Raw genomic sequence first — 15,290 nt, 5'->3', positions numbered from 1 at the left:
AAAAAGCACAATGGCAGAGACAACAAACATGATGGATTAAACGCCAGCGTTGCCTCTCCTGTTCTTGGCTAGCGGAAGCATACACGGCCCAAGGGAGGGCGAGGAAGCCCCCCTCTCCACCAGTGAAGGATCCTGAAATCCCTGTCAACAGGAAATCACAACATGTTTGTAAGATCTGGGAAGTGGAACATGGTGACATTTCATACACTCCAGAAGTGAGGACCACTTCATTCCCAGCTCTGTTAGTCACAGCTCTCCAGAGAAACAGAACACACATACGGAAGAAGAGATTTATCATGGGAGTTGGCTTTTCTGATTAGGGGGCCTGGGAAATGCGACCATCTGCCATCCGTTGTAAGCTGGAGAACCAGGAAAGCCGGTTGTGTAATTGAGTCCAAATCTGAAGGCCTGAGAACCAGGATGATGATGTCCAAGGACAGAAGACGATGCCCTCTCAGAGCAAGAGGGCATTCACCTTTCCTCCACTTTTTCGTTCTATTCCAGGCTGTCAAAGGATTGGATGCCCACCCACACTGGAGAGGGCAGATCTTCTCTACCTAGTCGGATTCAAATGCCAATCTCTTCTGGAAACACCCTCAGAGACACATTCAGAAATAATGTTTTACCAGTTGTCCGGGCATCCCTTAGCCCGGTCAAGCTGACACACAAAATTAACCATCACACCAGTACAATGTTAGGGAACTGTAGGGAGTGTGTTAATAGATACGACCTCTTTGAAGATCAGTCTGACATTATATATTAAGGGTCTTAGCAATGTTCAAGCCCTTGACCCTGTACAATCCCAGTGTCAGGAACCTCGCCCAAGGACCCAACCTCACAATCTTATCCACAAAGATTTCTGTTGTTTGTTTATAACAGGAAAAACAGGAGAAGACCTAAGAGGCCAGTGTAGGGAAACCATGGTTTTTCTCCTCGTATTTCGGCCTCAGTGACTAGAACAGTTCTGCCTTCTCAGGGAAGGACTAGGAACTACACTTCTGCACTCTACCCCACACTCCTTAACATCCACGGGTAGGGTCTGACTTATCCGGCGGGTGAGAAATGGTAACCCCAGGTCATCTGCTATCTGCCAGGACTGCCCAGGTAGGTGGCAGCCCACCACGCTCTCTAGTGCGTGCTGATGGCCACGCCAAGTCTCCATATGCAGGCCCAGCCCTCTGCATTATCAGATATAAGGAAGAAAGCGTGGTTTCAGCTTCATTTTTATGCAGCACAAACATGTGGCCCTACCAGTAATAAAGTGGACACTGTATTTTAATTCCTGTCTGGTGCTTGTCCTTCACAGAATAGCGAGGAGTGGCTGTGCTCACCCCAGAGCATGCCCACCCATGGTTCGCTGAGAACAGTCCAAAGAGGGGGTCCTGGAAACCAGTGTCGAAGGGCAGGAGGCAGCCTCTGGAAGTAGCTGCAGCAGCTGGGGCAGGCTGACTCACAGTGGCTTCTAATACGCCGGAGCCATGTAAATATTGGGCTGGCCTGGCCAACTGTGGCACGACTGGAGTGTGACATTTGAGTCACTGGGAGGCTCTGGCTGGCATTGTATAGCCCTGGTCATAGGGCCCTCTGTGACCGTGACCTACCCAAGCAGAGCTAGAACACTGGATTTGCAGAAATAGCTTGAGACAGGTATTGAATTATTGGAGAGAGTTTTTCTCCCAGACAGTGTGAAATACATAATTCTGGTCCAAAAATGCATCTGTTCAAGAATGACTTATTTTCTAGAACACCATCATTTGGAACTCTGTGGCTCCTTGGGTTCGTGAGATTTCCATTGCTTTTCTGGCACGTTGGGTGTTACATGGTGCTGAGGGATGGAGGGGGAGACAACATTTGGTCCTTGGTCCTAAGTCCGCAGGTGACCACTGAGACATCTGCTGCCTGAGTGTGGCCCTGTTTTGATTTAGCGGCTATCTCAAAGTGCTGTTTTTTGAAGAATGAACTTTGGTTGTGTCTAGACCAATTTGAAAAGGTGGGAGAAGTAAATTTCTCTTGAGAGAGAGAGAGTGAGCGAGCACCCAGTGGAGTCCATTGCAGGACTCTATCTCGTGACCCATGAGACCATGACCTGAACCGAAATTGAATCGGACACTTAACCGACTGAGCCACCCAGGCGCTCCTCAGGATAAGTCCATTTCTGCCCATTCCGAAGTAGTATATAGTACCACAGTTAACCCAACTGAGTTTTATACCGAGTGAGGAGAACTTGACAACAACCACAGCCTTGGGAAGACAAATCAAGAACCCTTCTGTCCTGTCTCCCCTTCCCCATATTCTATTCAGTCTCTACCACAGTGCCAGGCTAGATGGGGGGAATCTGTATTGTCCAGTGCACCGGGTCTGGGACAACTGAGGTGGCACTGATTTGGGTTTTCTAAGTTCTGTGGCCCTGGGGCTGGTCATACATTGGTTGCACCACTGACTCCTTGAGAAAGTGGGACACAGAAGAAACTTGGGGTTGGATCGGTTTGCCTAAGCAGTATACCTCTTCTCACAAGACCCTAGACATCAGGTTCTGGAGAGAACCCAGGCTCCTGATTGAGATCCTGCTCAAACAGGGAAGGTAAGAAATTAGGGAGGGTGGGGCACCTGGGTGGCTCAGATGGTTAACTCTCTGTCTTGGGCTCAGGTCATGATCCCAGGGTCCCCGGGATGGAGCTCCATATCAGGCTCCTTGGTCAGCAGGGAGCCGGCTTCTCCCTCTGCCGGCTGCTCCCCCTGCTTGTGCTCTTTCACTCTCTCTCTCTCTCTCAAATAAATAAATACAATTTATAATTTTTTTAAACGATTTTATTTGACAGACAGAAATCACAAGTAGGCAGAGAAACAGGCAGAGAGAAAGAGGGGGAAACAGGCTTCCCGCTGAGAAGAGAGCCGGATGTGGGGCTCGATCCCAAGACCCTGGGATCATGACCTGAGCTGAAGGCAGAGCCTTAACCCACTGAGTCACCCAGGTGCCCCCAAATTTATAAATGTTTATTAAAAATAAAAAAAAATTAGGGAGGGAAGAATTTGGGATTTGATTTAGGTGATTTCATATTTGGACTTTCGCTATGAAATTCTTGTTGAGAATCTAATTACTGGAGGGGGTTTTGTGAAAATGGTTATACTACTGACATTTTGGGGGTATTTTATGCTATTATTTGGGCTTACTTTTGTAAAACGCAGTGTCTTTCAAACATTTCTCTTGAATTGGAACACGCAGCAGGGAAATGCATTACGGATTCTGGCCCTTTAACTGAAGCAGTTTTTACAAAATAAAAACCTCTCAGCTGGGGTTCCCATGAAAGCAGAGCCTGCGACAAAGGCTTGTGTGTAGGCAGTTTATTTGGAAAGTGACATTAGGAAGGCGTGGGCAGCAAGGGAGCAAAACTGAGAAGAGCCAACGCAGGCTTGCGTTACCGAGGGCACCGTTGCCATGGCGACTGCAGCTCAGTCTCCCGAGACCTCCTCGGAAGCTGAATGAATTCAGCTCACAACCGCTCTGTTGGGGGATGGATGCCTGCCCCACAGGGAGCTCCATGGTGCCCTTTGGGTGTTGATGTCCTCTCTCTCCAGGGTGCACTGCTGAGTGGCACCTGTGTGGACCTGCTCACAGGGCATCAGTGGCTGGAGTCAGGGGTGGAACGGGAAGGATCTGCCATGGCCACAAGAGGTGTTCAATCATGGTTTATCCTTATCAAGTGCAGTGCTGTATCCTATGCTAGTTCCCTCTCACCAGCACGTCCACAGACACACACACACACACACACTCTCTCTCTCTCTCTCTCTCTCTCTCTCTAGCTGAGGCCCACTAAGCAGTGGTTCTCAAAGTGTGGCCTGGAGACCCTGTTTCAGGGGGTCTGTGAGGTCAAAACCAATTTTACAAAACCACTAAGATGCTATTTCTCTCTTCTGCTCTCATTCTCACAAGTGTGCAGTGGTTTTCCAGAGGCTTTGTGACGTGTGGTATTGGCATGGGTTGAACACAGAAGCAGACAGGAGAACCCAGGTGTCTTCCGGTAACCTAGACTTCTGAAGAGTTTTGCAAAAACGTAAAACAATTCTACGGGTCTTGCTAAATTTGTTTTAGAAAATACAGTTATTTGTCATAAAATGCTTTTTAAATATATCAAAATGTAATGAGTTTAGTATTTATAAACAAATATTTTTAAAATTCCTCTTTTAATTTCTAAATATAATCCACATATATGAATGCTCTTTGGGAACACTATGAGTGTTAAGAGGGTCCTGAGAATTTAAAAAAAATGGTGAGAATCGCTCCACTAAACTGACCAGGACCCTGGAAACAAGTGCAGCCCAAGATCTGAGAAACACAATCTCTAACGAGCTATAAGAACAATGTGCTTGGGGAAACAGAATGAGAAATTACTAGGAGGCCGGAGGTGAGGTGGGGTTCTGGAGTTAATTAAGGGCCTTTTCTGACCCATTTCAAAACCTTTCTAGGCCTATCACTGGCCAGAAGGAAATAGGAAGGGATGATGCTGATCTGGGAAGGAGTGCCACAGAGATGAAAGGGCTGCTCTGGTAACTACCCATTCTTCCAGAGAAACAGCCAATCTCTCGGCTGACCACAGGTTGTTAAATCCAATGGATTAAGGCAGGCAGTTCTCAATCCTGGCTGCGTGTTAAGTGTCCGGGAGTCAGTAAAAGCTATGCCTCCTTGGGCCCCGCTCCAGACCAATGAATTAAATTTTCTGGGGATGGTGGGACACCTGGGTGGCTCAATTGATTAAGTGGCTCAGGTCATGATCCCAGGGTCCTGGAATCGAGTCCCGCATCAGGCTCCCTGCTCAGTGGGGAGTTTCTTTCTCCCTCTCCCTGCTGCTCCCCACGCTTGTGCTTGCCCACTCAACTCTCTGACAAATAAATAAATAAAGTATTAAGAGAAAATTTCTGGGGATGGGGCATAGGCACTGTTCTTTACCTTTTTATTGATGTGTAAGTTACATCGAGGGCACAGATCTTGGGTGGGGGGATGGGTGGAACAGCGAACCGGGATTAAAAGGCACAAACTTCTTATAAAATAAGCCACGGGGATGTAATGTACAGCATTGGGGATACAGTCAATGACACTGTAGTGAATGTATATGGTGAGAGACGGTAACTAACCCTATTGGGGTGAGCATTTTGTAATGTATTAAAGTAACAAACTGCTCCCTTGTACACCTGAAATCCATATAATACGGTATGTCAGCTATGATTCACTTTTAAGAAGCACAAGTTAAATGCTATTAATGCTATGCTTCTGTTACAGCCAAGTAACTGCAACCCAGACCTTTAAGCTCCCACTGGGTTCCATCATGCCTCTCCTGGTTAATATTGCTATTGTATATTTATCACCAAAGGTTTGTTTTTCCTGATTTTGAGTTTCATATAAATGGAATAATACACTATGTATTCTTTTATGTCTGTCTTTTCCCCAACATGTGTGTGTGATATTCATTCATGTTGTTAGGTAGAGCAGTAATTAGTTCTTGTTGCATGGCTGTGGGGTTTTCTACTGTAAAAACAGATATTTTATTGTTTATTTACCCTTCTCCTGGATGGAGCCAACTGGTCCTCTCAAACCGCTCTGAAGTGTGGGGACATGCTCCTACCACAGAAATACAGGAGCTAGGACAAATGACAGACTAGAAATAGACTCGCATCACTTGTCTTATGCCTACAAGGCAGGGATATGGTTATTGAAATGGAAGTCCTAGTTTTCTCAACTACTTAAAATTAATAGTTTTTTTTTCTCTTTACAGGAGGTATAGTCAAATCTGCACGAAAATGTGTAGCTCCAGTCCTGTGCAGAGATTTAGGGTGTCAAAAGTTAGAAGGCCTCAGATGCTCGAGGAGCTGAGATTTGGGCCCACTAGCCAACTGTGAGTACACTCCTGCTAAGTTACATTTGGTTTATTTTTAAAACTAAATTCTATCTCAGCTTCTCAATATCACACGGACACAACCACGTATTAACACGGAGTCCCTCAAACTAATTCATATACTGTATCCTCCAACCCCTTCAACTACACTTTCCCCAAATACTGTCTGATTCATTAAAAGGCATAACCATCTATCTACTCAGCTCACTGAGCCAGAGACCCCAGGAAGACCCTCGATCACCACTTCTCCCAGCGGCTACCCACTCCACACAATCAGACCCACACACCCTGTCCGTCACCTGTGTTTCCGACAAAGGCTGCCGAGTGACCCGCTTGTCCCCAGCCCCACTGCTGCCACTGTGCTGGAGCGGGCCCCTTACTTCCAAACTCCGGCCCCACCCCAACTCTCCCTCCTGAATCTATCCTCTGTCCACCAGCCTGAGCAACTTTCTCAAGACATCCATGGGGCCAGGTCATGCCTTTCCCTAAAGCCTCCCTATAGCTCAGAAGCGAAAGGGCCTCCAACTCACCTCACTGACGCTTGAGTCTAGACTTCCTGTGTTTGCCTACAAAGCCCTCTGTGGTAGTGCGGTGGGGCTGGGCCTCTCCACATTCCCTTGGGCAGTGTGCCCGAGGCCCCTGCTGGCCTTCCGTCCTCAGGACACACTGAGCTCCTTCCCACCTAAAGGCCTCTGCCTCCTGCTGCTTCAGACCTGCAATCTCTCCCATCTCCAATTCTTCTCACAGGCTCTTGCTTTTGCTAATTAAATTTCAACCTCAACTGCCTCTCTCTCAACAGCCTTCCCTGACCACCCAAGCTAAAGCAGTCATCCCTTTACTATCTAGAACATTACACTATCTTGATTCTCTGCATAGCACTCATTAAATAATATTGGTTTATGTGCTTAGTCTGTCTCAATCTGCCCCTGAAATGCAAGCTATTTCAGAAAGAATCTTATCCTTGCTACATCCAGAAAAATACCTCGGAAGTAAGTACTCAACAAATGTTTCTGTCTTAGACACAAATATGATGCAAGAACACACAAACTAAATGTACCCCTCTCCCAAATCTAAGAGTTTGAATTCTGGGTCTCGAAGAAAAAACAACGGGAAGGACATAATTGCCATTTAAAAATCACAACATGAATGCTTCTCTGGAGGTACTTCTTGCTTTTACTAATACTTATTTAAGAAGTCTGCTATATAGTAATGCAGTATTTTATTTATTCTGTTCATTCATAACTAATACTCAAGAACATTTATAATATTAATAGAACTTAATCTAAGAAACAACAAATTTTTTTTTAACACTTCGATATTGGGTATGAGAAAAAGTCAAAATAATTATGGTCAAAATTATTACATCAAAAACTTAAGAGTAAATGCTTGGTGTTAGTCTACATGCAATTTACTTTTTGGCATACGGTTCTTTGGTTGCAAGGAAGAACATCTGGTTTACTTCACTAATAGGAATATCTCTCAATGCTGGGATGGCCTCTTCTCGGTATTTCTTCTGCCGCTGATTTTTAGCATAGTCATCTGCGGAAGAGGACAAAAGCTCTGCTTACCCAAGCAGTTTCTTCTACCATTTTTGTAGTTTACAGAAATGCACTGAATACTCTGCTAGGCTAATATCTGCATAATGACAAATACCATGTTTAACATAATTAAAAGATTACTTAAATTCTCTCTTTAGAAGAAATGTCCCAAATAGAATAAAAATCAGGAAAGTACTTTCTGCATCTTTAACTAGGATAAGAAATTAACATTTCATTCAATTGTACGCTAAGGATTAAAGTTCCACCTGCACATTTCTCATAGGTACAGAATTATACCCAGGCTTAGAAAATATATTTAACCCAACACCGCCAAACGGTTAAGTCATTTGGTACAATCATTCACGCAAACTTAACAAGGTCCCCTCTTTGCACAAATTGTCTATTTGCTGGAATTTTAGGCAAGAAGACAGGGAATACAGTGCTTTATCGGAAAGCAATATAAAAATACTAGAACTGGTTTTCAAAGTACCTTGTATAGGCTCATAAAAAAAGGCTTTGAAAATTAAAAAAAAAAAAAAATCAGACCAAGCAACTTAAAAAACACTTCATTTTCTCCCAAAACCCCTTCACTTCCTAGAATCTAAGCATGGTCAGGAATTTAATTTACTTTATTCTTTAGACTTAGGGGAATTAAAAAAACAACCACAAAGACATGCTGTGGCTCTTCCATCTACATAACTGGGGTCAGGTCTGTACAAGGATGCTGAGGAGCATGCGTATTCTCAAATCCCTCTATCAGACAAGGTCTGCATGGACCTACTTGCCATTCTTTGATCAACACTGCCTGTTTAGGATAAAATATGTTTTTCTTGGGCACAGTTGCTAAGGAACATTTTATATACTTGTGGTCTTTATGGGAAAATACACCTGCTGACTGGTGGTGTAAGTAGCATATTCATCAGAATTGGTTTCTGCCACATAAACATTTCCTCTTTGTATGTATTTCTCCTATATTCTTTCTCTTGTGCTGATACGTGTCACCTACTACAGCCTATTCTTGGTTGCTTCTCCCTCTCCCCCCCCACTGCCAGCACTTTCCTTTGATAATCATTTACCTGTGATTGTATGAATGGAGTTGAGTGGAGAGGTACTCATCATGTTTATTCCAAATAAGAGTACGTAACCAATTACTATAGTAATGAGGAGGTAGACAGGCAATGCAACTGCCCAGTATCTGTAGAAGAAAATATTAAAGAAAATAATAAACTGCCTGAAAAGTCATCATTCTCAAGAGACCATCACCGAGTTAACAAGCTTTTTAAATCCTATTTTTTAAATTAAAATAATACATATATCTACAAAACCGTGAAATCATTCTAATAGGCGTGTAATGAAAAGCTGCAGTCCTGGCCGTGATCGTATAGTGGTTAGTACTCTGCGTTGTAAAAAGCTGCAATCCTGCATCATTCCCTACCATAGCACCACAGAAAAAGTGAAAACTAAGTTACCTCTCCCCTGTCTGCAATCATTTCCTTGAACACTTTTTAAAAAAAAAGATTTTATTTATTTATTTGGCAGAAAAAGAAATCACAAGTAGACAGAGAGGCAGGCGGCGGGGGTGGGAGGAGCAGGCTCCCCGCTGAGCAGAGAGCCCAATGCGGGGCTCGATCCCAGGACCCTGAGATCATGACCTGAGCTGAAGGCAGCCGCTCAACTGACTGAGCCACCCAGGTGCTCCACCTTGAGTTCTTTTGATAATTATCTGCTCTCCCATTATTTGTTCCTGTGGGTTTATACCTTAAACATTTTTCTTGAATAGTGTTACCTTAGCAAGATGTTGGGAAGAAATGGAATGTATGTTCACCCTGCCATCCTGAATTAGAGATGTAGGAGTAATGACCTCTGAAAAGCTTTAAATTTCTATATGGCTATTTATGGATCTTAAAAAGATAAATATTTACAATTTGGGCAGTCTTAAGGAAAAACTGTGATCCTTCAAAATAGTATTCCCACATTTTTATTTAAGAAAAACATTAAACTTACTTTTGAGGCCAGTAGGTTAATCCTAAGGAATGGAGCCAAGATTCAGGAATAAATGCCCACACAAGATACAGTACTGCAGAGAGGAACAGAAATAAGAGAAAAAGCGAAGTCAATAAGGCATGCATCTAATTTAACAAGGTTCAGATAAAACAATAAGCTCGTGGGGCACCTGTTGCCTCAGTTAAAGGCCCAATTCTTGATGGAGGCTCAGGTCATGATCTCAGGGTTGTGGGATGGAGCCCCCATCAGGTTCTGTGCTCACCACCAGAGTCTACTTAAGATGCTCTCTCTCCCTCTGACCCTCCTCCTGTGTACATTCTTGCTCCCTCTCTAAAATAAATAAATCTTAAAATAACAACAACACAAAAACCAAAAAGCTCTTTTGAGATTACATGATTACGTCAGAAATGAGTTTTCTTTTCTTTCAGTTTCCTAGCTCCTTATTTCTGTCATTCTTATAGTATTTATGACACTTAACTTAGAGTAGTGTATTTGAGGGTGCCTGGGTGGCTCAGTCGTTAAGCATCTGCGTTAAGCACCTGCCTTCGGCTCAGGTCATGATCCCAGAGTCCTGGGATCAAGCCCCATATCGGGCTCCCTGCTCGGCGGGGAGTCTGCTTCTCCCCCTCCCACTCCCCCAGCTGTGTTCCTTCTCTCGCTCTCTGTCAAATAAATAAATAAAATCTTTAAAAAAGTAGTATATTTGCATTGCTATGCAACAGATCTCTAGAACTTTAGCATCCTGCAAATCTAAAACTCTATGCCCATTAAACAACTTCACTTTCCCATTTCTCCCTTTTTTTAAAACATGTCTTAACTCTCACACTGTATCTGAAGCCATTTAAGGGCAGAAATCACGTCTTAGCTATTGTTGTGATCCTTACAGCACCTAGCAATTTGCCCTCTGTATAATGGCTGTTCAATACTCCATTACCACAGGGCTGAAAAGACTATAGACACCGGTTGCTTAAAGGTGACTTTATCTACCCTTGTTCTGTTCTATCTCATGATGGGCTTCTGCCTCATCTCCCAGAATACAATCTTATTTTCCTCAAGCTCAGTCTTTGTGGAATGCTTTATTGTTAATTTGTAAAAATAACAGCTAACATCCAAGCACTTACTGTGGGCTCCCAACACTTCAAAGCATTTCACATGCATTATTTAATTTAACCCTTAAAACAATCCTATGATATGTATGCTATTTTTATAGAGGAGTAAATGAAATGAAATAAAGTCTTAGAAATGTTACATTCTCTGCCCGAGGTAAAGGGGAGAGACAAATTTCAAACGATCTCTGTTGATGATGTTGTAGGATTCATATTCTACATCAGAAGCATAAGAAACAGCAGTGAACCCAAAAGGCATGGTCTCTTGCCTTCCCAAGCTTAAAATCTAGGGGAGAGGAATAGAGACGAGTAAATGGACATTTTTATTACACTGTGATAAGCATGAATGTGTAATAAAAGGTGATACAGGAGCACGTAAGAAGGCTCTTAGCCCACACTGACGCTGATGGAGGTGATGTTAATGGTCAGGAAAGATCTCCTGGAGGAAGTGACTAAACTGCACCCTAAATAATCAGTAGGGGATTAGCCAGATCAAAAATATGTATGTCTGGGGGCTGCAGATGAGGAAGGAAGGAAATAGGAGAAAATGGTGTTCGCTGCCATGATCCACAGGGAGAGTGTGAGGGATCTGGTGAGGGATTTGGTGTGACTGGATGGTAGAGAGAAAAGAAGGCATGGGACAGGCTTGTAACTTGTACATAGCTTTGAAGGTGGATGAAATACAAAGAGCAGAGAAACACCACATAAATTCATAAACAGAAGTGACTGATGTTAATTAAATCAATGAATGAGACTTTACTGAACATCTACTTTATGCCAGGCACTATGTAAAAGTCAAGACTATATAGAAATACTTATCAATCTTCTGTATTGTTTTAAGTGCTTTACATTAATTAATTAATCAATTAATTAATCCTCACAACTGCCCTAAAAGGCAGCACAGTGAAGTCGACCCAGGGTCTGGGTTCAAATTCCAGCTCTATCAATTACTGGCTGTATGAATTTTGGCACATTCCTAAAACCTCATGCCTCAGGATCATCATCAATAAAATAAAGGACAGAAATAACAATACCTACCTCACAGGGCTGTCTTGCACATCATAAACATTCAATGAACACTGTCACCACCCTTTTACAGATGAAGAGTCTGAAGGTTCAAGAGCTTGGGCAAATGATGCCAGGTGACACAGCTAGTCCCTGGAGGAGTCAGGATTTGAACTCAAGTCACAACTTCTTTACTCCCTACACTACCCTTGCCCACAGCATGGTTGGCTGTACCAATACAGTCAGGGTTCAGAAACACTACCACTCCCTCACCTCCCTGGTTTCCACAAAATTCCAAAAAGTTGGATGCGGGTACCCAATTTTTTCCCTTTTGTTTTCCTTTATAATTCCCGTATCCTTTAGAGGAGAGATGTAGGGCCTCCCGTGTGACCCTGGGCACATCAGCGTCTCAGCGAGCATCAGTTTCCTCATCTGGAAAACAGGATCTTCTGGGAACGAAGCCAGATCTAGGGCTCTAAAGTGCACATGGCTTCTCTAGCCTAATTCTCTTGGCTTCCTGCCTCCAACAGGCTGCACCTGCACCAACTTACTCACTCTAAACCCTTCATTCAAAACCTTCCCACATCTTCCTTCTCGCTGCCCAGGAGAAAGCTAAACCCTGTTTCCTAGTCTGATTTCATGTTGCTCTACTGGGTTCCCATGGCTCTTTTCACACTGTTAATTGTAGATTCCAGTGTCTGTCTTGTCCAGAAGACTATGACCACAGAGATGCTGAACCACAGAGATGTTGAACCAGGTTTCATTCACTTTGCAATCCTGTCTGGTGCTGTATAAATACTTTCTTAAGATTACTTACACTGGTGTCGGGCATCTAAAATACCAAACACAAGTTCCATTTAGGTTTTCTTAGAAAAAGGCATAACTAGAAAGAATCACAGTTCATTATGTGTACATTCTAAGAACAAATGCTGTAATTTCCTTGTCCTTGAACACCAGAAAAGAGGACCTGGCCATCCATCAGGAAAGTACTTACAGAAGCCAAATTGGGAGCTTAAGAAAAGAACAAAGCCATAAATCGCTCTTTCTGGCAATGGCGACGGTGAATTTTCCACCATTTTCCCTGTGGCTTTAGACAATCTGCGGGAAAGAAACACAATCATCGTCAGTGACTCACTCCCCTTCATCACTGGTCTGCTGTAGCCTCATCGCTTTGCTACGGGGACAGCCTCTGCAGTTTCTCTCCTTGCCTAAGCCACTGCACACCGCCTCCCTGCGCACACACCTCCAACACACACCGCTAGCACGCGTGCACGAGCCCCCAGACCTCGCGTGCGCGCGCACCCTGCAGGGGAGGGGCGGGGTGGGTAGAGAAAGGACGAACGCGTTCCTAGCCTGCAGGCTTCGCGGGCCTGCGAAAAGGGCTTGGCAAGGCCGGGCTCGGAGCACGCGCGCCTCCTCCCCAGGTCCGGGCCACCGAGCCCGGGACCAGGCCCTGTCCTCTCGGGGGAGTTTCAGTTTCTAATTCAAGGGTTGTGGGGTGGGGGAGGCCGTCGCTTCTCAGGCCCCTCCCGACAGCAAGGCCACTTCAGCGCCGAGTCCCTCGCGCAGGCGCCTTCTGGAAAACCTTCGCGGGGGCCAGAGAGGTGAAAGCTAAAGGAAAGGCCGGGTCTTTCCGGCGCCCCCTCCCAGCCCAGGCGCAGGCGCACCGCGACCCTTGCCTGCCTAGAGCGCGCGAGCACCGGGAACCGCCGGATCGCTCCGCTCGCCGCCGCGGAAGGGAGCGGGGCTGCACGACTGCGCATGTGCGCAGCCCACGTGACGGGCTTTGCCGCCTGCGCCGCCGCCCGCTCTCGCCCGCCCGCTGGCTGACGTGGAGGGCCCGAGGCGGCGGCGGCGGCGGCGGCCCGCGTCCGAGGCTCGGGGGCTGCGGGCCCCGGTGAGTGCCCATCTGGCGCGCGGCGGGGCTCCCGGATGTGTCACCTTATCGCGCTGCAGCCGAGATGCCCGGGGAGAGGGGCCCTCCACACCCCCTCCGTGGGTGTGTGGTGAGTGTGGGTGTGTGCGCGTCGCCCCGCGTCGCTTGCTGTGGTGCCCCCGGTGTGTCTGCGTGGGTCGGGGCGCTGGGGGGTGTGGCCGCCTTGGTCGGTCCCAGTGGGTGTGTCCCTTTTGTCTTACGGGTCCCTTCAGACTCCTTGGGCCCCTGGGGGCGTCTCTGTGAGGGTGGGAGTAGCCCGTTTGTGGGCGCATCCCCTGCCGCCCGCGCACTCTCGTCTGGAGGGTGACACCCCTGACAGGCGAGGGGTCCCTGGGTCCGGGCGTGCGGGCACGCGCCTTTGGGTCCACTCCCGGCTTCTTTGTGTCGCTCGCGTTCTTGGCGACGGCGTGGGCGCCTCTGGCCCGTGTGGTGGCCCCCCTTTGTGTCACCGTCCCTCTTCGGGGGGCGCGCGTCCCCCGCTCGCGTGTCCGCGCCTTGTGCAGTCGTGACCCCATCCTGGTACAGCGCCCTCCCCGGTGTGCGCCCTCGCGTGTCCCCGCGCGCGTACCGCGCCTGTGTCCTGTCGAGTGTATGGTTTCCCTTGTGCGCCTTTTCATTCGCGAGTGTTCGGGAACGTTCGTGCGCGCCCCGTTCTCTGTTCTGTGCGCTTTAACGTCTGCGCCACCTGTTTTCGTGAGAATGGCCGTCGAGTCCGGGGGCGGCTTCCCTCCCAGGAGGGGTCCCGGGGTGGGACCATCAACCCAGCGCTTCCCCGCTCCCTCCTCGCCGGAGCATCCTCCCTCCCCCGACGCGGGTGGGAAGGGGGGGACGGAGGCGGGTCTGGCCAGCTGCTCCGTAGTGTGGGCGACGTCAGGTGCGGCCCGTCGAGCCGGCCTGTTCTGGGAGGAAGGAGGGGGGAGCCAAGGGCCAAAAATCGAGCCAACGCGTAGGTGAATTTTGGCTGGTCCCAGTGCAGAGTGCCTTTTCCAGAAGAGCCGTAGATGCCCAAAGCGCTTCAGTTGCAGACTCCTTCCACGCCAGCTGGGCAAATACGTTCTAGCTGTGCCTGGGCGTTCTTGGTAATACTTAACGGTTCCTATAGTGTTGTGTCGCGTTCTCATAAATTATCTCTTGATTCTGCCCAGCATCCTGGCGAGGAGACTCAAGGTAGACATTGTACAGATTTTTACTCCTCCCTTGGCAGCAGTTTTCTCATAGTTACAGCTCTAGTTAGGACATTTTTTATTGCAAGAAATTTGCGTTTTATCCTACGGGAAATGGGATTTATTACAAGGATACACAGGGAAGGAAACTTCAAACCGATTAAAGAGCCACCTCCTACGCTGCTTCTTGCTCAAAGGTTCGTGCTCTGCGCTCTAAGGCTGTGTTTTGGTGTGTCTTTCTGTTCATTTGTTCAATTTTCTTACCTTTGCCTAATTTCCTTTTTTTCTTTTTAATTTCTGAAATATTTCACATGTAAAATACACAGGGGGATCTAACCAACCCATGATTCAGATTTACAAATGTAATTATTTTGCCAAATTTACTTCAAATCCTTTTTTATTTTAAGAAATAAAAGTGCAGATGTTGGAGGCGCTCCGAGTTCCTGCCCCTCCTTCCCTAAGATAGCCACTGTGTTCAGATCTGTGTATATCATTTCCTTTAATATTTTATAGTTGGTTCACAGTAAATCCATAAACAATATGTGGTGGTATGTGTTTTAAATCTCAATGGTTTTAAATGATATGTGTCTTTTTGCAACTTGCATTTTTAAAATCAGTATCACATTTTGAGATTTATATACAAATAAATT

The 15,290-nt window shown here is 46.3% G+C and overlaps 2 protein-coding genes across 8 annotated transcripts in view; one reads left to right on the top strand and one right to left on the bottom strand.

The window, feature by feature from the left end:
• Positions 1-7,090: 7,090 nt before the first annotated feature.
• On the bottom strand, positions 7,091-13,450 carry LOC101683702 (phosphatidylinositol glycan anchor biosynthesis class P). Of its 6 annotated transcripts, none has more exons than XM_004762150.3 (5): positions 13,221-13,328; positions 12,536-12,639; positions 9,431-9,503; positions 8,503-8,621; positions 7,091-7,427 (listed from the first exon to the last, which is right to left on the bottom strand). In XM_004762150.3, exons 2-5 carry the CDS (start codon positions 12,615-12,617, stop codon positions 7,297-7,299), a joined length of 405 nt encoding a protein of 134 aa, XP_004762207.1. In that variant the 5' UTR covers positions 12,618-12,639; positions 13,221-13,328; the 3' UTR covers positions 7,091-7,296. The 6 variants fall into 6 exon arrangements, 3 of the variants coding, with proteins under 3 accessions (XP_004762207.1, XP_004762209.1, XP_004762212.1); XM_004762152.3 differs by having other exon boundaries at positions 13,225-13,289; XM_004762155.3 differs by lacking the exon at positions 13,221-13,328 and adding an exon at positions 12,785-13,162.
• The window catches only part of TTC3 (tetratricopeptide repeat domain 3), a 130,063-nt gene continuing 128,189 nt past the window's right edge, over positions 13,417-15,290 (top strand). For both annotated transcript variants that reach the window (XR_006607937.1, XM_045084512.1), the window contains exon 1: positions 13,417-13,547. The gene's annotated coding sequence lies outside the window, so the exon portion shown is untranslated. The remainder of the gene's footprint in view (positions 13,548-15,290) is intronic.

Source organism: Mustela putorius, unplaced genomic scaffold (genome assembly GCF_011764305.1).
Source record: "Mustela putorius furo isolate JIRA1106 unplaced genomic scaffold, ASM1176430v1.1 tig00000765_pilon_pilon_pilon, whole genome shotgun sequence".
In the NCBI taxonomy this organism is placed as follows: domain Eukaryota; kingdom Metazoa; phylum Chordata; class Mammalia; order Carnivora; family Mustelidae; genus Mustela; species Mustela putorius.
Note: the sequence above shows the minus strand (reverse complement) of the source record. Positions and strands in the feature narration are given on the sequence as shown.